Here is a 24,651-nt window from a genome sequence, read left to right as displayed (position 1 = left end):
ATCAAGACTTGAAATTTGTAAAGGTTACTCTGGTGGCAATGTGCAGGACAAACTGGAGGAGGGGGTATGTCCGTTTAAAATAACATCCGGTGAATCAGAGCAAATTATGGCATAGGGGTCAAATTATGGGTCAGACAGCCTTTGTTTAAGGCTTAGCTCAGCCTTAGTCCCGAGGCTGTGTGCTAGTTATGCACCTTCTTTTGGCTCAGCTCCACTTACGTAAAACAGGGACAATCGTACAGACCCCAGAAGAAAATTGTTTTGAGGATTAAATGAAAAAGTAGTAGTGGTAATCAACCACCCCCATTTATAAGATGAGGACATTGAGGCCTAGAAAGGTAAAATGAGGTTTTTCGTCATTATTATTTATCTGGATGTTGTGGAATAAGAGTGAAGGGAGTGGGCTTCCCTGGTGGCGCAGTGGTTGAGAGTCCACCTGCCGATGCAGGGGACACGGGTTCGTGCCCTGGTCCGGGAAGATCCCACATACCACGGAGCGGCTGGGCCCGTGAGCCATGGCCACTGAGCCTGTGCGTCCGGAGCCTGTGCTCCGCAATGGGAGAGGCCACAACAATGAGAGGTCCGCGTACCGCAAAAAAAAAAAAAAAAAAAAAAAAAGAGTGAAGGGAGTAGGAGGTAAAGGCAAGGTAAAGGTCTGAAGGGAGAGAACAAAGCAAAACAAACAAATGACCCCCAAAACTTGATGTAAGGTCCTGGAAAGGCCAGATCTTGGGATAACCTGGTTGAAATGATACAGGGTCCTGCTCACCCCATCCCTCCTCCAGGAGAGCAGAGATCTGGGGATATAGCCACGCTTTACTTTTCAGTTTTCTTCCTTCATCTCCTAAGGGGCTAGATTAGACCAGCTATCCTTCAGCCTGGTAGGCATGTAGGATTCCAGAGGTCCTTCTGCCCCGAACAAATCATCAAGTAAAAGTCTCCCCATTTGTTGTGTGATAACAGCAACTGCGTTAGTAATGAGAAAAGAACCTGAATTATACAACTAAAGATTAAAAAATTAAAAACACTTACTTATAATACTTTTTTTAGCATAGGGGAATTTCACATCAGCTTACCTTGAAGGAAGGTGGGCACTTGGTATCTAGCACACACAAATGGAAATGGGGATGGGGGTGGAGGGTAGGGGAGAGTGCATATAGAGGGCGGGGATGGGGGCTAAGATGATACACTTTTGACTCATTAATTTTCTCCAGGATTTCCTGTGGTTACCTTTAAAAGGTGGGGACAAAGAGAAGTTGGCCTTGAACTATTTTTGTTATGTATGCACATTCAGTAGTTCATCTTCTTGTGATTTGTGAATATATATTTAACACAACAGACTTACTATAATTAATTATTCTACTTTAAAATATTTACTGAGCATCTACTATGAGCTCGCCACTGTGGTAGGTGATGGGGTGATAAGCAAGAAAGACATCCATGGAGATTTCACTCTCATGTTATTTTGTTTTCAGAAATGTTATTACTTAAGGCATCACTTAAGAAATGCTTACTAAATGAAAAATGCACCATTTTAAAATAGAAAGTTAGGGTAAGAATGGTTATTTTTGGCTTGGCCTTGACCATTTCTATCAAGGCTCTGTTCTCCAGATTAAAGAAAAATCCTTAAATATTTAAGAACAGGATACTATATAAAGCAATATGATAATGAATATGCCTTTCTATATCTCAAACCAGAAACAATTGAGATTGAAGCATTTTTGACCTTTATAGTGGCCTCTGCTGAGATTTCATGTGAGCAGCAGTTGAATATAATGTTGCCTTTACTGAAACCATTCCCGTTGTCTGTTTCAGGACCGGCTTGATGCTCTAACAGAAGTGGATGACTCAGGACAGTTAACTATCAAATGCTCTCAGAATTACTTGTCTCTGGATTGTGGCATTACTGCTTTCGAACTGTCTGACTACAGTCCAAGTGAGGATTTGCTCAGTGGCCTGGGTGATATGACCTCTAGCCAGGTCAAAACCAAACCCTTTGACTCTTGGAGCTACAGTGAAATGGAAAAGGAATTCCCTGAGCTTATCCGAAGCGTTGGGTTACTTACGGTGGCTCCTGACGCGGTCCCTTCCAACTGCAGCGAAGCAGTTAGTGAGGAGGCGTCTCAGGTGTCTCTTTCAGCAGATGACAGAGGTGGGTGTGAGGAAGACAGTGCGGCCACAGCGGAGGAGCAGCCAGGCTTAACGCAGGGGCTGTCATCTTCAGGGGAAGCTCTGACAAATGCTGGACAACCCTCTTTGGAGACTGTGAAGCAAGAATCTGATTCCTCTTCCCAACTCGGGGCAAAGAATCAACAGCCTCTTCCTTGTGAAAATGCAACCCCCAAGCGATCCATCAGAGATTGCTTTAATTATAACGAGGACTCTCCCACACAGCCCACGTTGCCAAAAAGAGGGCTTTTCCTTAAAGAGGAGACTTTTAAGAATAATCTGAAAGGTGCTGGTGGCATGAAGCAGGTGGTTGATCTCAAGCCTGAGATGAGCAGGAGCGCGCCTTCCTTGGCGGACCCTCTTGACAGAGCTAAACTTTGCCTGGTGTTACAGTCGTCTCACCCCAACAGACCTTCTGCTGCCAGCTACTCACATGAGTGTTTGCACCAGGTGGGGGATGGGAATCTTGAAAACACAGTCACAAGTCACATTAAGGAGCTCTCCTCCAGCCTGGGGAGGCTGAGTGACGGCCATAAAGAGAAACTTCGACTTAAAAAGCCTCACAAGACCGTAGAAGAGGTGCCTTCATGCCAGACACCTAAACAGGACCCCAGTTCAGGCAAGCAAGCCCAAAGCACTAGGAGCTCAGTAGTGCCGAATGGAATTCCTTCTAGCACTTCCAAGGCCATAGAGGGGCCAGAAACAGATTCTGCTTCCACATCCTCACTTGAGCCGTATAACCAGAGTAGTTGGAATGCCCAATTGCCGGTGCAGTCGGAAACATCCAGTTCACCCCCTTTTAGTCCGAGCAGTGAGTCCTCTGCTGGCTCAGACAACGTCACGTCTGTGGTACCCCTTCTTTCAGAACACAAAAGCAAAAAAAGCTACACCTCCTCCCCAAGTCACGTCACCAGGAACGGTCAGGTTGTGGAGGCCTGGTATGGCTCTGATGAGTACCTAGCACTGCCCTCTCACCTTAAGCAGACAGAAGTATTAGCTTTGAAGTTGGAAAACCTAACAAAGCTTCTGCCTCAGAAACCCAGGGGAGAAACCATTCAGAATATTGATGACTGGGAACTGTCTGAAATGAATTCAGATTCTGAGATCTATCCAACATACCATGTCAAGAAGAAGCATACAAGGCTAGGCAGGGTGTCTCCAAGCTCATCCAGTGATATAGCCTCTTCGCTCGGGGAGAGCATTGAATCTGGCCCCCTTAGTGACCTTCCTTCCGACGAGGAGTTGTGCGTGCCTCTCTCTGGCATGAAAAAATACATTGATGAGAAGTCAGAGAGAGCTTCATCCTCTGAGAAAAATGAGAGCCATTCCACTACAAAGTCCTCTTTAATTCAGAAACTGATGCAAGATATTCAACACCAAGACAACTATGAAGCCATATGGGAAAAAATAGAGGTAAGGGTGGTCTTCTTAATCGGAATGATTTCTTACCTGATTTTTGGAAGTATTGCTGGGAAAAGGTGAACTCTTCCCCACCCCATGATAAAATGTGTTGCTATTTTTGATAAACATAACCGATTCCCTAAAGAAAGAAAGAAAAAAAAAAACACACGATGATCACTGAGTTGTAACAGTGGCATCACTAGGAACTGCCCTTGTCTGTGCATTAGTTTGATGTGTCCCTGCTGGTATACATCTCTCTGTTGATATTGCTCAAACCTAACATGGCTCCTGATGACTGGTGGACCCCCTTGAACGGAATACAAAATAAGGTAGAACAGTAGCTGTGCACACGCCAGTACCTCAGGAACACATAAAGGGAAAGTTCCAGTTACCCTCAGTACTTTTTTGATTTGTTGGTTCTCACCCCAGAATAGCTCTCACATCTCCAATATTAACTTCTTGTAGAAAAAGACCAGGTATTTCTAATTTATCAGGAAGTTTTTTCTTCAGTCTTCCTCCTCTGGCTAATAACCATGCTACCTATACTCTGTACCATCTGTGGGCTCTGAGATTGGGGAGTTGATATTTTGGGTAAATCTGTACTTTTAGAACAAATTGTTATGTGATGGAATCTTGAAGGACAGACGTCAAAATTCTCAGAATTCAGCTCCTTAATGTAAGCTGTGATTTAAGATACTGGATAAAAGTATAGTACATATGGGTACATAAAACAAAGAGGGTAAAGCTAACAGCAATATATAATAATCGTAACATATATTAAGAATTGTTTACTAAGTATTTATGTGTCCAACCCTCACAACAGCCCTAATATTAACCCCATTTTACGTAGAGGAGACTGAGGCTGAGAGAGACCAGGTAGTCTGCTCTAGAACCCATACTATTAACTAAATGCTCCCTTGCCTCTCCATTAGGAAGTGACTAGTATGTACTACATGTAAATACTGTAGTATTGTAGAGAAGAAATAATATCAGTAGAGCTAGGATTTACCTGGGAAGTTCTTGTGAAATAATAAACCTTCACCGGGGCTTTGAAGGATGTGCCAGGATTTAGAGAGAAGGAAGTGGGCATTTCAGGTAGAAGGAGCAAAAACCAAAATGCAGAGGTGGGTATTGGGAATGAGCATGGTATTGGGATCCACAGCTGTCTTGACTGGAAGGTCAGTGAGCAGAGAGCAATAAAAGTTTCCATACATTTAATAGACCTGGTAGCTGCAAGGCCCTGATGGCCAGACCAAGGCAATTAGGATTTGCTTACCAGGCATCCATGGTAACGTCTCTGAAAGGGACTGAGAATAGTTATACAACTAACAATAACTCATGCTCCTTGGGCTCTTATTTTGTGCTGGTTCTGTGCTGAGGGCTTTATATGCCTTATTCTACTTAGGTCCTGGGAGGTAAGAGCTTTTCAGATGAAGATGCTAAGGCAGATTGTGGTTAGGAAACTCGCTCAAGGCCTCACAGCTAGTGAGTGCAGAGTCAGAATTTGAACCCAGAGCCAGCACACTTAAAGCAGTGTGTGCCATGGCCTCCAATAGCCTTTCTGGAAGGCCTAATTGGCAATAACAGGAAAGATGGTCATGGCAGCCATGGCGGTGACCAGTGCAGAGATGCCTGTGGCAGCCAGTGTTAGGGGCTGCTGTGATGGGGGATGGGCGAATGGGGGGCGCTGTTGATAAAGTGAACGGGATCCAGGAAACTGGTTCCAGCCCTTGCGCAGTCATTAAAGCCAGGAGTGGCCCACAGCTAATGCTGCTCCATTCTGGGCCTCGTTTCTTTTTTGTAAATAGAGATGTTTTAAGCAGATGATGGCTATTATACCAACTTCCAATGGAAGCATCCTTTTATTCCATAATTCTACAAAGATGAAGCTAAGTTATCAGTCTCTAGGGACTGGTGTAGTTTTAATAGAAGGAAACATTTGGATGGGAAACATTTGGATGGGCTTGAGGTGGAGGTGAGGCAGGTAATTTTTAAAAATACATGCACTGATATTGAGTATACGATGAAACTTTTAAGAGGAAATGTAGGCCGTTGGAAATACTGTCTTGGAGTTGGGATATGAAGTGAAACCTGAAAGGGGATTAAGCCCCTTCCTCAGCCCAACTTCCTTTCAATGCTTCAGGCAGGGGTGACTACAAATCCCCATGTCAGTTGACCTTGGGTATCACATTCTAGCTTTGACCTCCTCCATATAGTGACCCAGAAAACGTATTCAACCAGGAAAATATAATAAGAAAGGGTATTATTTAACATCTTCCTTGTATCAGGCAAATACTTGGCACTTTATCTGAAGTAGTGCTCTCATAAGATTCTTAAAGCAACAGCCCTACAAGGTAGGTTTTATTATCTTACATTGGCCACTTCTCTTCTTCTCCAGTACTCCCACTCTGGTCCTAGCCACCATCACCTCCTGCCTGGATTACTGAGGTAGCCTCCTAACTGGTTTCCCTGCTTCCGTTCTGCTCCCCTTACAGTCTATTCCCAGCAAAGCAGCCAGAGTGATCCTTTTAAAACATAAATCAGGGATTTCCCTGGAGGTCCAGTGGTTAAGAATCCACCTTCCAACGCAGGGAATGCAGGTTCGATCTCTGTTCGGCTGGGGGGGCGACTAAGACCCCACATGCTGCGGGACAGCTAAGCCCACGCGCCACAACTACTGAGTCTGCGTGCTTCGATTAGAGAGCCCGCGTGCCGCAAACTACAGAGCCCACACATTCTGGAGCCCGTGCGTCACAACTAAGACCCAACACAGCCAGAAAAACCAAAAACATAAATCAGATCATGTCACCCCTCTGCTCAAAACTCTGCAACAGCTCCCATGGCATTCAGAGATCCTACATGGACTGGTCCCCTGATTTCCTCTCTGACTCATTTCCAACTGCTCTTCCCCATGCTCACTTCACTCCATTCCCACTGGACCCTTTGCCGTTCCTGGAACAAGCTGGGTACACCCCTGCCTTTCAGACCTTTGTCAGCTCCCTCTGGCTGCACATTCTCTGTCAGATGCATTTTTTTTGTAATTCCTCCACCTTCTGGGACTTGGTCAAATAATAATTTCTTAGGGAAGGTTACCCTGACCACCTTTTAAAAAGTGTGACCTGACTTCTTTTTCTTTTCTTCTACAGCTCTCACCATATTCTGTAATTTTATATCATTCTCTTATTTAGCATGTGTATTATTATTAATTTTTGTCTCCCCCTGCTAGACTGGGAGATCTGTGAAGGCAGACATGTTTATCTGTGTAGCTTGCTAGTGAATCTCATGTACTTAGAACATTGCCTGCTACATAGTAGGTGCTCAATAAAGGTTGTTGGATGAAAGGATGAATGAGTCCCCATTTTAGAGTGGAGGAGAGGAGTTCAGAGAGATGAAATCACCTCTCCTAAGCTGCACAGCTAGTAAGTCATAGAGCCATGCTTCAAGCCCTATCTGCTTTGCTCTTCCCACTAGATAAAGTCTTGGGAATAAAAGAATTCCCTGAGAGACTGAGGATAGATGGAGAAGAGAAGAGGAGGACAACTGACTTTCAAGTTTTAGTCCAGTTACGAGGCAGGAGTAAGGAAGAGGCCTAGTTGTGGGGACCAGGAAGGAACAGGATTCTCGGGTATTAAGTAAATGAAGGGAGAAGAGATGTGTAGTATGATGAACACTAGCTTCATTCTTTGCAAAAGATCAAGAAGAATAAGGATAAAGAAAAAAAAAAAACTTCAACCTTTAGATTTGTTTTAAAGAGTCAATGGGGACCTTAGAACTCGTCCTGAAAGACATGACTCCATTAGGTTGGACTCATTGGTACTAAGTTAATGGATGCATGATGTAGCTGATTCCTCTTCTCCCCAGAGATATAAATGTCTTCAAATGCTAGATTATGGTGTCCCAGCTATAGTTCAATGACTCAGCTGTTTAACATTTTATCTCAGAGACATCTATAACCCAATTTAAAAACCCAATCTTTGGTGCCAGCTAAGAATGTCCTTGCACATAAATTATTTCAGATTCAGTGCAGCAAATATTTGTCTGAGTGCTTGATCTTTGTAACTAGGCTATGTAAAATTGCAGTCTAGTCTGTGGTAGCAGCACAAAGACAGTCACCCTTGCTGCTGCCTAGAGGTAGAGCTGGGATGTGGTCAGTAATACCAGGTTAATGGGAATATAGAAGAGGTTTGGTCCTGGGATTAACTTGGCACTGATTTCTGCATTTCTTTTTCCAAGAGGTAAAATGGTCCAGATAGGATCCATCCTATCTTTCACCCTCATTTTGACCATATGTTGACACATCAATGATACCACACTGATGATGGCAGTCATTAAAGAAATATCCTGTTGTCCTGTGTTCTCTTTTCCTTCTTCTTCCATTGTGGTAAAAAAACGTAACATAAAATTTGCCTTCCTAACCATTTTTAAGTGTACAGTTCAGTAGTAAGTGTATTCATATTGTTGTGAAACAGATCTCCAGAACTTTTTCATCTTGCAAATCTGAAACTCCATACCAATTAAACACCTGCCCTTTCCCCCTCTGCTCCAGCCCCCTGTGGGCACAATTCTACTTTTTGTTTCTATGAATTTGACTACTTTACATACCTCACATAATTGGAATCATATAGTATTTGTCTTTTTGTGACTGGTTTGTTTCACTTAGGATAATGTCCTCAAGATTCATCCATGTTGCAACATATGACAGGATTTCCTTCCTTTTTAAGGGTGAATAATTCCACTGTATGTATATACCACATTTTGTTTACCCATTCATCTGTGGAGGGATATTGGACTTGCTTCCATTTCTTGGCTATGGTGAATAATGCTGTTATGAACGTAGGTGTGCAAATACCTCTTCAAGACCCTGCTTTCAATTCTGTGGGTATATACCCAGAAATTGGATAGGATTGCTGCTGGACCATATGGTAGTTGTACTTTTAATTTTTTGGGAAATCACTATACCCTTTTCCGTCATGGTTGCTCCATTTTACAATCCCAACAACAGTGCACAAGAGTTTCAGTTTCTCCATATCCTCATCAACAATTGTTATTTTCTGGGGTTTTTTTTGTTTTTTTTTTTAAGATAGTAACCATCCTAATGGGTGTGAGGTAATATCTCATTATGATATTTTTTAACATCTTTATTGGAGTATAATTGATTTACAATGGTGTGTTAGTTTCTGCTGTATAACAAAGTGAATCAGCTATACATATACATATATCCCCATATCTCTTCCCTCTTGTATCTCCCTCCCACCCTCCCTATCCCACCCCTCTAGGGGGTCACAGAGCACGGAGCTGATTTCCCTGTGCTATGCGGCTGCTTCCCACTAGCTATCTGTTTTACATTTGGATTTGGTAGTGTACATATGTCAATGCCACTCTCTCACTTCGTCCCAGCTTACCCTTTCCCCTCCCCGTGTCCTCAAGTCCATTCTCTACATCTGCGTCTCTATTCCTGTCCTGCTCCTAGGTTCTTCAGAACCACTTTCTTTTTTAGATTCCATATATATGTGTTAGCATATGGTATTTGTTTTTCTCTTTCTGACTTCACTCTGTATGACAGTCTCTAGGTCCATCCATCTCACTACAAATAACTCAATTTCATTTCTTTTTATGGCTGAGTAATATTCCATTGTATGTATGTGCCACATCTTTTATCCATTCATCTGTCGATGGACACTTAGGTTGCTTCCACGTCCTGGCTATTGTCAGTAGAGCTGCAGTGAACATTGTGGCACATCACTCTTTTGAATTATCTCATTATGATTTTGATTTGCGTTTCTCTGATGATTAGTGATGTTGAACATCTTTACATATGCTTGTTGGCCATTTGTATATCCTCTTTGGAAGAATGTCTATTCAAGTATGTTGTCCACTTTTTAAATTGGGTTATTTGATTTTTTTGTTGTTGAGTTGTAGGAGTTCTTTATATTCTGGATCTTAACCTTTTATTATATATTTCATTTGCAAACATTTTCTCCCATTCCTTTTCACTCTGTTGATTGGGCCCTTTGATGCACAAAATTTTTAAAGGATGATGTGGCCCCATTTGTCTCTTTTTGCTTTTGTTGGCTGTGCTTTTAGTGTCATATCCAAGAAATCATTGCCAAGACCCATGTCATGAGGCTTTTATTTTATGTTTTCTTTTAGGAGTTTTACAGTTTACGCGTTTAAGTCTTTGAGTTATTTTGTATTTTATCTCAGTGTGATTACCTCTCGTGCTTTAAAGATCTCACCCCTAGCTTTTTTGTGTGGTAGGACACAACTTCAAGAGACAAGATTCGTCTTTAGAAAAACACTTGGGAGTCACTCTTTTTAAAAAGTCCTGTCTGCCATTCTTTACTTGATTTGTAACACAGCTGTATTTTTCTTTATTTGTCCCCAGAGTAACTTATAATCAAGGTCTGCTGTAAATTTAATTCTCACCTGCCTTTGATGTTTCTTTTATACCAACCACATAGCAGTTTTCCTAGAGTTGGTGGAGTGGTAGTCTGCACTTTGGTGTTTATAATGTTCTCTTAAGAGCATCCTATCAGATAGGAAGCATTTTAAGGTTATTGGATTCCACTGTTCTTCACTGGCATTTCGTTTTGTATGTGCCTTTCCCTTATGCTAACCTTTTCCCTCACAGTTGCTAGTCTTTCTCCTATATCTGAATTCTCTCTCTTCCTTATATCTTCTCTCCTATTCTTTTTCTTTACTATTTTTCTAGAATATATAGTTTTCACTCTCTGGCCCCTATTTTCCCTTTTAATTTCCTTCCCCAAGAGTATCTTCTACTTTCTTCCTCTGATGTTGTCGTAGAGATTCTCAGATTCTGAATATGAGAGGAGACTGTGAGTTGGCTCTTCATCACCATTCGAGCTTGAACCCTTGATCTTCTCAGTACATTTCTTAGTCTTAGAAATATGTATCCAGAGGGTTGAGGAACTGTTTAGATGCAAGAATAAACAATTCAGTTTAAATATCAAGGAAGAAGCTACATTTTTAAAGAGTTGGGAAGGCTCAGCTTTGTAATTAAAATTGGAAGATTCAGGAGTCCTAAAAGATCACAAATTGAACATGAATTGATAGTACAGATTATTATTCAACAAGCGGTGTTAGTAGTAGAATGCTGTAGGAACTCTGAACATTCTTCTTTATGCTACGCACAATCTAAAATTTTGTTTTAAATTCTGGACTTAGAATTTGAAAGAGATAGGACAACATAATTCTAGGCTCTGTTTATTAAATAAGATAATATTTGATAAGTCTCAAGTGGAAAGTTACACAATGGGAGAGCAGAGGAAGGAAGATAACAAGTGTACCTAGACCAAGCATCACAGAAGGTGGACTACTTGAGCTGGACCTTGAATAATGAGTAGAATTTAGGAGAGATGAGAAGGCAGAATGTTAGTGACAGAAGCTTTGGTATAAGCTAAGATTGAGGGCAAGAATATTTAAGGTATATTTGGGAAATAGTAAAGGGTGTAGGCTAAACTGCTATAAACAAAGAGATCCCCAGATACATAACAAGAGGTAGGCAGACGATCCAGGGAAGATAGAGGCCATCTAGGGATTCAGGTGCTTTCTCCCTGTCGCTCTTGCACTATGGTGCACAAATGCTGTATCTGTGTTCCATCTCACCAGAAGGGGAACGTGGAGAGCACCCAGCTTTCTTCTCACAGACAGGACTTGGAAGTTGTACACATTTCTTCCGTTCACATCCCATTGGTCCAGTCTTTGTCATATGGCATCACCTAACTGCAAAGGAGTTTGGGAAATTAGCCTCTAGGCTATGAACTTTAGGAGGGAGATGTTCTCTTAAACCAATTGCTGGTTAGAATAGAGTTAGTTGAAGGGAAGGGGAATATAAAGTTAGAAAGAAAGGACCAAAATATGAACTTTGAATTCCAAGTGTTTACGTAGCACAGACACAAAATAAATACCTGTCTAATGAATGCATGAATCAATGAATAAGTGAGTGAGTGAATGTATCATTCAGATTGAACTTTTTCCTTTAGACCAGGAGTTACAAACTAAAATGACTCTAAGAGGGGCAGACAGATAATATAAATGGGTCATACAGCCGGGTGGAAGTGGGGAGTGAAAGAGACTGAGTAACGGAGGGTAAGTGCCATGTCTAGAGGGCAGCAAACTGCTCAGTTCCAAGTGATTGTTGCACGGGAGTGTGGGCCCTGTGTGGCAAGATCTTGCAATTTTTAAAAAGAAGTAGCAAATCTGGGTTTTATGTGACATCTCCCAATTTGTTAATTTTGGGTCTGAACAATTTAAAAACGGGCCAAATAAAACACATCCATAGGATAGGTTTAGCCTTCAAGTCACTAATTTGCAATCTTTCTGAAGAGGAGACATTACTTAAAATTTTTGGCTCAGATGGTTGGTAGTTTAAGGTTGATCTGGCCATGGTGTGCTGGATACAGCTCTAGCGAAGTGGTTCGTGATTGTGGCTGCACGTTATAATCACCGGGGTGCTTTGAAAAAAAATTCCAATTTCAGCCTCCACCCAGAGCTATTAAATCAGACTCTTGAGGAACAGGTATTTTTTAAAGCTCCTTCATGCATTTCTGACGTACAGTCAAGGTTGGTAGCTAATGCTCTAAGACTAATTTTGAAGGTTATTGCTAAAAGGGTCTGAACTGTGGTTTTGGAAGCCAACTAAGGAAAATAAAGAAACAGAGGTGGGAGATGTTATAAAAGAGAAATCAGTACAATTTTGTGGCTTTTAAAAAATGAGATAGTGGAGGAAGGGGTCAAAAGAGTTGAGATTTCAAGCTGAGGTTTGGGGCAGGGAGATGTAAGGACTTTAATAAATGGTTCCAAGGGACATAAGAAATTAAGATACACAGTTGATGAACGGAGCAAAGGTAAATGTTATCTTATATGCAAATGCTGTGGCCAAATCTAAGTTGAGAATTCTCAATTAATAACATTAAAATATAAAGCTGCACAGTTCTTTTTAAGGGTAATATTGTATATATTTGTGTATAATTTATTTGTTGCAGTGCCAGGAAAAAAACTGAATTAACATTACTAATGGATTTGTTGGGAGTATGTCAAGGTCATTGCTCAAGGTTGCTGGAGAAGAACCATAGGGATCCAAAGCAAATACCTTCCTGGTTAACCCAGTAGGAAGGTTTCAATCCTGCGTCAGTTTGGTTTCTGCAGAGCCTTAGCTGGGTCTCGAGCCTTTATCAATGATGATTTAGCACCACCGTGAGGCTGCATCCAGTCAGTGCGTCTCGTTTTTAACTTCTGAAATGTATACGGAAGGTGCAGTTTTTTGTTTGCAGTTTTAAACATTAAGATGAAAATAGTTCTTTGTTATTTTCTTGGTGTGAAAAAGCTATGATTAAATTACATTTTGTTGTGTCAAGATGATGAAAGTTCCTAACTGCATTTGACAGCAAATATTTCTATGATGATGAAAATCAAAAGAGGAATAAACTCAGTGTTGTATTTTTAAATTCAACTAAAATTATTATTAGGATATTAGTGAATTCTTCTTTATCCTTAAGCCTAAAGTAATGACTCTGTATTAGCAGTAGGATGTTTTATAAAGGTAGCAATTAAAAAAACAAACAAAACCTTGACATATATTGCCTACTTATAACATGTCAGGCAAGATGCTAAGAGTTTTATTCATTTAACACATTTAATTCTCAAGAAAAAAAAGTCCTTCTTTGATGAAGACACTTTTATTATATCCTCATTTTACCAATGAGGACACAGATATTATACATAGAGAAGTTAGTAATTTACTTAAGGGTACAAGACTTAAAAGCAGGAACTTTGGGCTCAGTTCACAGCCCCCTACTGTTTAATTATGAAAACTTGAATAAGTTGCTGAAAGTTTACTGTTTAAATCTCCTAGTCTTTAAAATGGGATATTAATTATGTTTGTTACGCCATTGCACAGATTATTGTATGAAATTACAAAGAGCAACAGTTCATTGTCAACTCTAAAGGCTACATAAATACTAGTCTTATCATTATTGTGACTTTTCCTATGAATTCAGGGAATAGCATCAACAATAATAGAAAGAACTAGAGTAAGAATCTTAATTCTGCCCCTATGTAGCATTGTGACCTTGGAAACTTAACTCCCAAGCCTCAGTTTCGAAAAATAAACATTAGTAAAGAAATTGAATTGGCTGACCTCTTAAGATACCTCTCAGTTCTGAAATTTTATAAGAGACTAAGAGGCATAACTAAGAGATGCAGCCAGTTCTCTGCAAAATATTCACCGGAACATATCACTTCAACATGGAATTTCTTTCTGTTCCATGGAATTCTGGGTGAATCTCCCTTAGAAGACCGTAGTGGTAAGTGAGTATGAGGCCATGGCATTAGTGAGCCTGGAGGTATGCAACTATTCATGCTGCATTCCCAGCACTGTAATGTGAGAAGAACCAGACATCCTAGAGGAATTTGGGGCCTGGCTAGTGTTTGCTAGATGCCAAGAGATCAGGGACAATGGTGAACAGCACACAAGTGAGTAACCCAGTAAGAATTAGATATGGATTAGCCCGAATTTATAGCAAGTAAGGTCAGCTAAATGGAGCAGATTGGAAACATTCATCTTGGCAGATTTGCCGTTGTGATGTCTTAAAATTAACTGTCAGCACTGCTGTTTGTGCTCTGTTCTGACAGTATGGGGGCAGATCGTTCCAAGAGTGTGGGTTCTGTGTCCGGCTCACTCATGATGTCAGATCATGTCTGAGCCTCTTGATCTCATTCTGTAAAGATGATTGGCCTGAGATTTGCATGGTGAATAAGAAACTTTACCCAGGAAAGGTGCTGCCTGTATGCTGAGGCCCAGGTGCTTTCCATCTGTCAGGTAGATGAGGTTCTGTGTATTATCACCTGTGTTACCTTGAGCAAGTGACTTGATCTCTCTTGCCCCAGTTTCCTCCCTTGCAAAATAGGGTTAAAAGTGTATCTTCCACATAGAGTTTTTTTTTTTTTTTTGGACCATTAAATGTGTAAAGAGCTTAGAATAGTACCTGGCATGTAGTAAGCATTCAATAAATGTTAGCTCTTGTGGTTGTTATTGTTGTTATTATTACTATTATGGGAGGAGAGGGGTGAGGCCTCAGCAGCTCTTTGTATGTAGATAGCTCTGGCCTTTTGGGATCAAATGCTACCACCCTATTTTCTCCTCCTACCTTCAGGCATCTTGGTCATTATGAAGCTTCAACCTCCTACTCACCCCCAACCCACAATGGTTAAGGCCGCCTGTCCTCCTTCCTGGGACCTGTGATAGTCACCCTAGACTCCTGCACCCCTCTTCCCTGTGAGACTCTGGGCCTTCTGCCTTGACAGATGATTCTTATGTTGTGTTAGAGATAATTCTCCTCTAACTGGCCCAATAATTTTAGTTAATGCACTTCTCTGACATCTTAGAAAGTTTATGTAGGGGAATTTATGCTATGAATGTGTGTTCAGATAAACACAAACAACCTTCTAGTTTATAATATTGTCACACAACAACTTATAAATAATATGTACTTATTTATGTATAATTTGTATTTATACATATTTATAATATGTATTTATAATTATGTACTTATAAATAGTAGTTCCCACAGCACTCTAACCAGAGGAATCTCATTACAACGTATTATGGGAAGAAAAAGGAAGGGACTACAATAAGTTTACAATTGCCCCTGAGACCCCTGACTGCTAAAGATGGAAAAATTAAGCAAGTGTGTTGAAAAGGTAGCACTAGGTTGGGATCATTTGCTGGGAGATGAGCATTGAAGCTGCATCTTGAAGGATAGATATGGTGAGAGGAGTAGAAGACATTGGGAAGGTATGTGGAAGTCACCAAAGATCAGTTCCCTGTGTAACTAAAAGAACAGGGAAATCATCTGAACATCCCTGGCTTTGAAGGAGGCTCTATATGCAAGAACCACAGATGGTAACAGTAAGAAAGGCATGAGAAATTGTCCAACTTAATTCCCTCATTTTACAGCTAGAACATGCCTCTCTCAGGAGTGCTTCCTATTAGCACATCCTATTTTCTGGTTATACCAGATTTTGCAAAAAGCTTGTCACAAAGGGGCAGCAAGTACTTTTTTTTTTTTTTTTCCCCAAGATCAACATGAATATGTTCCTAGTGCACCTCAGCTGTTGGCTTTTTATCTTTGTTGCCCTGATGGACTTTGAAGCAGATTTCCCTTCTCTGAATTTGGTGTATGTTTCACAGTTTAATTTAGGGACACAGCCAGTGTCGAGAACCACTGAGACAGACACAGAATGAGGGACTGGGGTGAATAAAATTGAGTGCATTGCACTGTGGGGCCTCAATCTGTAGAAGACACAGCGGATATGCCCCTACACACTGTTCCTAGGTTCTCTCCATGCCCATGGTCTCCAGCACCACCTGTATGTTGCTTTCTCCAACCTGGATCTTGCTCCACACCTCAGAAGCCAAACTCATGCTATCTAATACCATGTTTATCATATACCTGCAAATTACTTCTTCCTTCTGAATATCTTATTGCTTCTTTCAGAGAATAGTACCTCGAATGAAAATTGAAAGCTGGCAGTCATCTCAGATTGTAACAAATTTCTCAAGTTTTTGAATCCATCACATTCAACTGGTCCTGTCCACTCTAACTTCTGTCTCTCTCTGCAGTCTTGCATGTTCCCTCCATGTCCACTGCTGCTATTCAGTCTAGCCCTCATCGACTTTTTCATGCAGTAGTGTAGCAGCCTTTTTACTGGCTTTTCTGATCTCAGCCTAACACCTGGCAATCCACTCTCCACACTGCAGTCAGAGCAAGTCTTCTCAGATGCTAATCAAATTCTCCCTCTCTTCTGCTTCAGACCTGCAGTGACCACCCCCATCGTTCTTAGGTTAAAGTCCTAACTCCGGAGCGAGGTGTAGGTGCCTGGCTCTTGGCCAGACTCTCCAACCTCATTTCTCAGTTTCCCTATTTGCCTCCAGAGCGTTAGCCATCAGCTACTTAGATTTCTCAGAATGAACTGTTCTCTACTGGATTTTATCTGCCAAGAATGTTCTCTGTTCCTCTCAGTGCCCTCTATACTTTTTCAGCTGGTCCAGTGCCACCCAATCTAGATACTATACCCAATTAGGTAAACCAACAGTACTCTGGAATTTTACATTATTCTTTAAAACTCTAATTCTGTCCTCTTTTTTGAACTCTAGAAATTTTGTTCAAAAGATGTCCACAAAAACTTTAAAGTGAACAATTAGAGTTCTATACTTAAGGACACAGCACCTGCATTCTTCTGCCTCAGCTACCAACTGGCTGCCTGTTACCAATCAAGTAGTTAACCATTCTGAACCTCGGTTTCCTCACCTGTAAGATGGGGGCATTGAACTAGATGGGATGTAAGGGCCTTTTGAAGATCAGGTCTGTGCTTCTAATCTGCATGGGAATGCTTCTCCTTTTCAAGCAGATGTATTTAGTAAATGCTGTTTTCTATCTTCTTGGTTCCAATGAGAGTGCAGTGGCTGAGTTGTTACCCTTTACTGACTCACCACCCTGAACTTCTCTGGTAGGAAGTTGGTTATTTTTTTGCTCATTCAATGTGATAAACTCTCCGCATTGAGTTCCATTTTTTTCTAAACTATAACTTTGTTATTACTGAAGAACTGTATGTCCCCTAGAGAAAATTTAGAATATTTAGATAAATAAGACTCAACAATCACAAGTAATCTTTTTAATAATTTTAGTATCTACAAACACTCCCATCTTGCTACATGCATTCTTTTTCCAGTTATTAGATTTACAAGGAGGTTTTACTAATCAGGAAAGTATTTATATCTAAACACAAGATTATAACAACATTTCAGCTCTGTACTTCAGTGTCAAGGAGACAGCCCTTTTCATTAAAACTGTATGGACATGTGAGGAAATGTTGTTTGTTAAAAGTGATTGATTCGCTCCAATAATCAATTGTTGGGGGAGACTTTAAGCTATAGAAAAAAGAGAGAAGGAAGAGGAGAGGAAGGGAGGGGAGTGAAAGAAAGGAGAGAGGAGGGAAGAACAAGGGAGTGAAGGGACTAGGGGGAGAGGAAAGAGAAGGAAAAGGCAAAAGAGAACAGTAGTCAAGAAAGAAAGGAGAAAAGGAAGATGGAAGAGAGCGCAGAGTAGGGAGAATTACCTAAAACACAGGCGGCAGTGATGGGAACGTTGAAGTCGTGTGGCACAGGCTGGGCTTCTCACAGAGACTTGGGAAGTAAGAATGGACAACGGTGGATGTTTCTGTCCTTTGTTTTTCTCTGTGAACCTCAGGGTGAGTCTGCTGAGAAAGACGGTGTGGTGGAGCAGTTCAGAGCTTGAGCCCTGGAGCAAAACTACTTAAGAGCTATTTAATGGCTTTATGACCTTGAATAAATTGTATAACTCTTCTATGCTCAGCCTCTTCCTCTGTACAGTAGAGAAATTTATGCAGATTAAAGGACTACATAAATTATCAGAAGAATAGTTGGTAGATAGTCAGCACCCAGATGTTTAGTACTGTTATTTATAATACTGGATAGAAAATACCTATAAGTAAACTATTAAATGATCATAATCCTAAACTCTAAAGTGTGAGCATCTTAGATCCTTGTTTGGGATTTAGAGGCAGATAAAGATGATCTGATATGCTCATCCAGTGCCTCTGGAGGATTGGGGGTGCTTGAAACAAGGTCTTACACAGAGCCAGTGAGCAAAGCTGTGTGGGAGAATCCCCAGCTTCACTGCTGACAGCCGTTAAGTATTCGAGCTTGTCTGTCCTTCAGGTTTCTCCTCTGTAAAATGGAGAGCGTGGGAATCTTACAGCATAGAGTAGTTGTAAGTATAACATAAGTGCCTGGCATATCATTGGTACTCAGTTAATATTATTATTAGTTCCAGTTTATTCCCAATTCTTTTATTCATTCCTATTTTTATTAGACTTTGATGATATGCATTCCAAACTTGTTTTTCCCTTAAAATTGTCGATTATTTCTTCTTAGAAATCAATAGGGAGCAACTGAAGTTAAAGCCTCTGGATTTGTTGGCGGAAACCCTTTCCCATTATGAGAGTCAGGGATCTTTCTGGGCTCTTCTTTTCCCAGCTGAAACCACTGTCATTAGTGTTTGACGAAATTGGGGATTCAGCTCAATTTATCCCTTCCACATGATACTGAGTTCAGAATAGAACTTCCCACCTGGTCAGTTTTAGATAATACCACTCGATGCCCTTTTTATTCTCTCTTTCCAACTGACAGCCTTTATTCTGGGATAATTTTATCAGAAATATTTTAAAATTCTAAAGACATTCCATTCAACCTTTAGAAGAGAAGCTAAATATTTCATAAAACATTTCAGTATTTGAGTTTTCTTGTGGCAACAGGGTTAAAACTGCCTTAAACCATTTCATCTTCTCTTCAGTCTTTCTTCTAAGAGTACACACCGTACCCTCCCTTCTGTCAATTACTGGTACTGCGTTGCATTTTATAGGTAAGGATGTGGGTAAATGTGTGAGTTGGTTGAGTCCAAAGTACCACTTTTAACTCGCTTTGATTTTACCTTGAGCCTCTGTGTCTTGGCGGCACAGTAAGTACACTGATATGCGGTTAGGAAAGGTGCATTACACTTGAGTGCTATTGTGTAAAAAGCTTAATTAGTCATTTCATATAGGAATTCGGTGTATAAGAATTAAGCAAAAATGGAAGATGAAATATATACGTTGGTAGATGTACATATAAAACCTCAATGCATAAGTTTGCTTCTAAGGGGAGTTCTAATTTTACCAGCTGTCAGAGCCTAAATTAAGCTTCCTTGTGGGTAGGGTGAGAGGATTGCGATTACTCATTGGCAACCATTACTAATGTAAAGACTGGCTCCAAAGCATGGGTCCTGTTTTGAAAAATTAAGCCAAATTATTCTTAAACTTGTAGTTGTGTAATAGAGAAATGTGATCCCCTTCGGACTTGCTGGTGGAATAAGGAGGTAGGGAAATCTTTGCTAGCCTGCAGGTTCAGATGCTGCCCCTGCCACACCGCCTCATGTGATGATCTGAGACAGAAGTCATGACTCCCTCCTCTGCACCCCCAGAGTGGTTGGTGCCACCTCTCATATAGTGGCTGTGAGAAGACTTTTCTCTCCATCTTTCCTGGACACCTAGCAGAGTGCTGTATGCTTAGAGAATAACCAAAAGTTTTGAGTGAAAATATAAAAGGTCAAATTGGACATAAAAGATCAAATTGGAACCTGTTAATTAGGAATGGTTTTTAAAAATCATTTATCAAGCCAGGCTTTAAAATATAATTTCTCTTGAAATCCTCACGTAAACCCCAAATGGATATCCCTGTCCCTGTCTTATAGATGAAGAAACTGAAGTTCAGAGTCATCAAGTAGCTCATTTAGTTTATACTGTTAGTAAGAGGTGGATGGAGCCTGGAATCAAATTCAGTTTCGTCTGGTTGTAGCAGCTATTCTCTTACCATTATCCACATTGGTTGATGATAAGCATGTTTTTTTCTCTTTTACTATACCCTCTTCTGCTGCCACAATTAATCCTCATTTAAATGTTTTTCAAGTTCTAATTTCTGTCAGGAACTTAGACAAATTATTAGATCAGCTGGCCCAACTAGATCATTTGAGTCTCTTAAAGACCCTGTGAGGTGGGTACTACTGTCACCCCATTTTACAGATGAGAAGACTGAGGCCCTGAGAAGTAAGGAGACATGCCCAGTGCCATGTGCCCAATACCTGGCACATAGTGAATGTTCTATGAGGATTACTTATTGTTTCAGCTAGCATTGTTCAGATGAGGTCATTCACTGAATCCTTTAATCTTGGAATACTAAGAAAGGGGTAAATACTTGTTTTGAATGGTTTAAAAAGTTCAACAGCAGAGGCTGCCCTTTTTTATTTTCAAAAATACAGTGAAAATAGTTCACTTCCTGATAATTTTCAGCAGGTCCCTCTCTGAAGGCAGCTGACTTGATCTGGACTAGGTCAGATTTCACCTTGATTTCCACTGAGAAATGTACATCCTGCTGGGGGTGAACACACACATGTTCACACACACATCCAAACAACAAATACTGAGAGGACATTAGCAGTTGAGCCCATTGGCTAAACTATCTCCTGATAGTTGATGAACCAGGGGCCATCTCCTCTGTGATTAAACTGAGTCAGACTCATCTGTAATTAAGGCACTGTTAGAATGGGCTCACTTAAGCATGTAACTGCCTTAAAGTTTTGGTTTAAATTTTCTATAAATTAGAAATGAAATTTACAGTGATTTTTTGCTTGCTTTAAAAAAAAAGGTTTTTGTTGTGTCTAACGTCATCACCCATCCCCTTTCAGAAAAATTAACAGAAAATAGTGAATGTGAAGGGAGAAGGACTTAGAACGTAGAGAGTTTTATCTCAGCGGTAAGAATGTGGGAGTGGCAAGAAATGTTTCTTCACCCTCATCTGGGTCAGATAATGTGTCTCTAGGAGCGCTGTTTCTAGAGGGCACCGTGGTACCCTGAGAGGAATAGACTTTGGAATGAGATATGGGTTCAGGTCCCAACCCTGCCAGTGGGCTAGTCACCTTCTTTGACCCTCAGTTTTCTCATCTGTAAAATGACCATAATCAGCACCACTTCACAGAATTGTGTTGACAAGTGTCTACTTCCTGTTGTATACTTCCCCTTTTAGAGAAATAGTTTTCAATTTCAATTTGTTCTAAAAGTCATGTAATTCTATAAAAAAATTACCCCTGGGCTTTTAACTCCGTAAGGCGGGGACCATGTCTTGTTTCCTACTATGTCACTGTTTCCTGGTCCCATGTCTGATACAAGGAAGACCCTCCTTTTTGTCCCAGCTGCACATGACAGCTTTGTCAAAGGGCAACAGTAATCACCCACACAGTTTCTAGTTAACCAGACTAGGTTTGTCATAGAAGAGAACTAGTTAGGAAAATAAAAGAAATAATGAGTATTCTTCTTTAAATTGAAGCATAGTTGATTTACAAGGTTGTGTTAGTTTCAGGTGTACAACAAAGTGATTCAGATACATATATTTTTTTTCAGATTATTTTCCATTATAGGATATTACCGGATATTGAATATAGTTCCTTGTGCTATACAGTAAATCCTTATTGTTTATTTTATATATGGTAGTGTGCATCTGTTAATCCTGTACTCCTAAGTTATCCCTCCCCCCCAATTTATGCCTCCCCCCCTTTCCCCTTTGGTAACTGTAAGTTTGTTTCCTATGTCTGTGAATCTGTTTGTTTTGTACATAGATTCATTTGTGCTATTTTTTAGATTCCATATATAAGTGATATAATATTTGTCCTTGTCTGGTTTACTTCACTTACTATGATTATCTCTAGGTCCATCCATGTTGCTGCAAATGGCAATATTTCATTCTTTTTCGTGGCTGAGTAGTGTTCCATTGTGTGTGTGTGTGTGTGTGTGTGTGTGTGTGTGTGTGTGTGTGTGTGTGTGTGTATATATATATATATATACCACTTCCTTATCCATTCATCTGTCGTTGGACACTTAGGTTGCTTCCATGTCTTTGTAAATAATGCTGCTATGAGCATTGGGGTGCATACATCTTTTCGAATTAGAGTTCTCTTTTTTTTGGATATATGCCCAGGAGTGGGATTGCTGGATCATATTGGTATTTTTAGCTCTTTTTTTAGTTTTTAAAGGGACCTCCCTACTGGTTTCCATAATGGCTGCACCAGTTTACATTCCCACCGATAGCGCAGGAGGGTTCAGTAATGGGTACTTAACCTGTTATGAGAGTGTAGCTGTTTGCAAGACTAACCTTATATTTTCCTTGCAAATATAATCTTCAAATGTATGTTAATCAGCTGAGGGCTCTAGCAAATTATTTTTCACAAACCTGAAAATGTACCTTTACATACACTTGCACTGTGCTTCTTAGTCTTTAAAGAGATTGATGCTCTAGAAAGTTTAAGAGTAAGATTTTTTAAAAGCACCTCATTAAGGAACTTTCAAAATGCAAATGATTTGATTCCTCCAGCAAATGATTTGGAAGTGGGAAGTGTGCTGTCCACTGATGGTAGTAACAGGCTAACGGCTGTTCCATTTTCTCCCAAGTTGGATGACCAAGATTTCTTCCAGGGGTTGAATCCTGGCTTGGCTCCAATCATCAGGCTCTCAGAACATGTATCAAATATGACTATGGCAAGGGGCCCACCGAGGAGGAAACAATTAAGGGGGTAGCCCAAGAGGACTGGGACCTGTGGACTGGTCACCCTCAGTGTGCCCCTGGAGAGCTCTGCAGGGAGTCAGAGAAAGGTAATGGAAGAGGGGCAAAAAGGGACAAGAAGGACACCAGTGGTAGAAAGTGACAAGAGAGAGACTGAACAGATGAGATACAGGAGTCTGAATGACGAAGGCTAAAATGTGGCCTTTCAAAGGTTTGTAATTGAGCCTGTAGCAGTGAGTCGAACGTGTGTCAAATGTGCTTTTTATGTAATGCAACACTGGATTGTGCCGTGAAGAAAGTGTGATTTTTATAGTTGTCTTTGACTCTCCAGGTAAGTACATGGGAACTCAGAATATTAGAGAAACAGACAGGTCAGATACTAAAAATAGAAACAAATTTGGGTATAGACAATTCTGATATGGACAGAGTACATTTCACAGGAAAATCCGGGAGCGTGTCCCAACTCTTTATTGCTTGTAAAACTTTTTCTAATGATTAAAATTACCTGAATTCAGTAGGCCAGTGCTTAGACATGCTTTATTTCAGCTGAAACTTTACTTCAGTGATATTTATCATTTTATTCCCAGTAATGTCCAACAGTGTGCTTTACACAGAGTAGGTGCTTAATAAATATTTGTTAAAAGAATGAATGAGTGACCAATATATCTCTTGTACTAGGATTTGATTTATATTACAAAATAAGTAAAATTTTGTATTTTTTTCTCATTTTCCTATGTTGTTACTTATGTCAGCCTCATTTTCCTTCATTCACACCACAAAGCCTTTAGCAGAGCTTCTGAAAATGAGCATCAAATATTCGTTGTCTGCATCCAAGTGTGAATTCTCCTGCACATTGCATAGTTCGGTATATAGAGTGGAGACTACTTGGTTTCTCTAAGAATAACCGTCTCATGATATTGGTATAGTAGTCAGTACACTGTCCACTACACAGAACACTGGTGACAGTACACACAGAAAGGGGCTGGGAGAGGTGGAGAAATAACAGGTGACAAAGGTATCAAGAATCGGATGGACTACTGTTTCATTTGCTTTCATGATTTCTGTTTATATTTTTGTGGCTACACATGTAAGCAGGAGGGGAGGTGGAAAGCTAAGATTCCCCCTGATAGAGGAGTGTCTAACTTTTTATTACAAGTTAACTCACAAGTTGAGCATTAAAATATTAATCAAAATTAATCAAAAGGTAAATCTGAAAAATGGGTTAAGTTCAATAGGGAAATAGTTCTCAAGCCATCTCAATGAGTTTACATGTAGGAGCCTGTCCTTTCTCCTTTCGACCTCCAGGTGGTGCTGTTTACCCAGCCATGGCAAGCAGGTGCCCAGCCCTGTTTCCTTCCCCTAAGGTTCACAGCTGGGCTTTCATTTTTTCAAAATATTTTCAGTTTCCACAGATGTGTTCTTTTAAATGGTCAACCACTATTTGAAAACTTGCAAGATTGTTGTGAATTGTGCTTCTTAACCAAGAATATTTTTTTATGTCCAGGACACACCCAGAGTTAGGCGTTTACATTTGTTCATTGGTCCTTTACCTTTCCTTGCTTCTTAGAACCCAGATTCAGTAACAGACACTTGGGCTGTTAGGAGAACTCATCGCTCATCCAAGTCCATTTAAACACTTTTGTAATTTAAAAATAGATTTCTAGTTCAGTTAAAAGACACCTCAACTCCATGGGCTTCTGAGTAAAGAACACCATCTTTATAGGAGTACTTTTATCCCCCAAAGCCAATGAGTGTTCCTAGCAGACCTGACCTGATTTTTTGGTGAGGGGGCGCTTGCCAGACACCCAGAAATGTTTTGATGATTTGAGGTCACCTTTCCAATGGCACCCTGCAGTCCAATCCAAATTCCTCAAAAAAAAGTGTTCCTAGGA

At 40.5% G+C, this 24,651-nt stretch overlaps 1 protein-coding gene across 3 annotated transcripts in view; it reads left to right on the top strand.

Annotated features, from left to right (window-relative positions):
- Window positions 1–24,651, top strand: part of AKAP6 (A-kinase anchoring protein 6) — a gene marked incomplete at its 5' end in the record, with an annotated part of 374,977 nt that overhangs the window by 107,026 nt on the left and 243,300 nt on the right. For all 3 annotated transcript variants that reach the window (XM_082648924.1, XM_082648925.1, XM_082648923.1), the window contains one exon: window positions 1,816–3,582. In XM_082648924.1, the coding sequence (XP_082505050.1) occupies window positions 1,816–3,582 (1,767 nt within the window). The remainder of the gene's footprint in view (window positions 1–1,815; window positions 3,583–24,651) is intronic.

The sequence above is a fragment of the Grampus griseus genome, assembly GCF_964374135.1.
Source record: "Grampus griseus genome assembly, chromosome: 2".
In the NCBI taxonomy this organism is placed as follows: domain Eukaryota; kingdom Metazoa; phylum Chordata; class Mammalia; order Artiodactyla; family Delphinidae; genus Grampus; species Grampus griseus.
The sequence above is the reverse complement of the archived record's forward strand: the minus strand, read 5'-3'. Positions and strand labels throughout refer to the sequence as shown.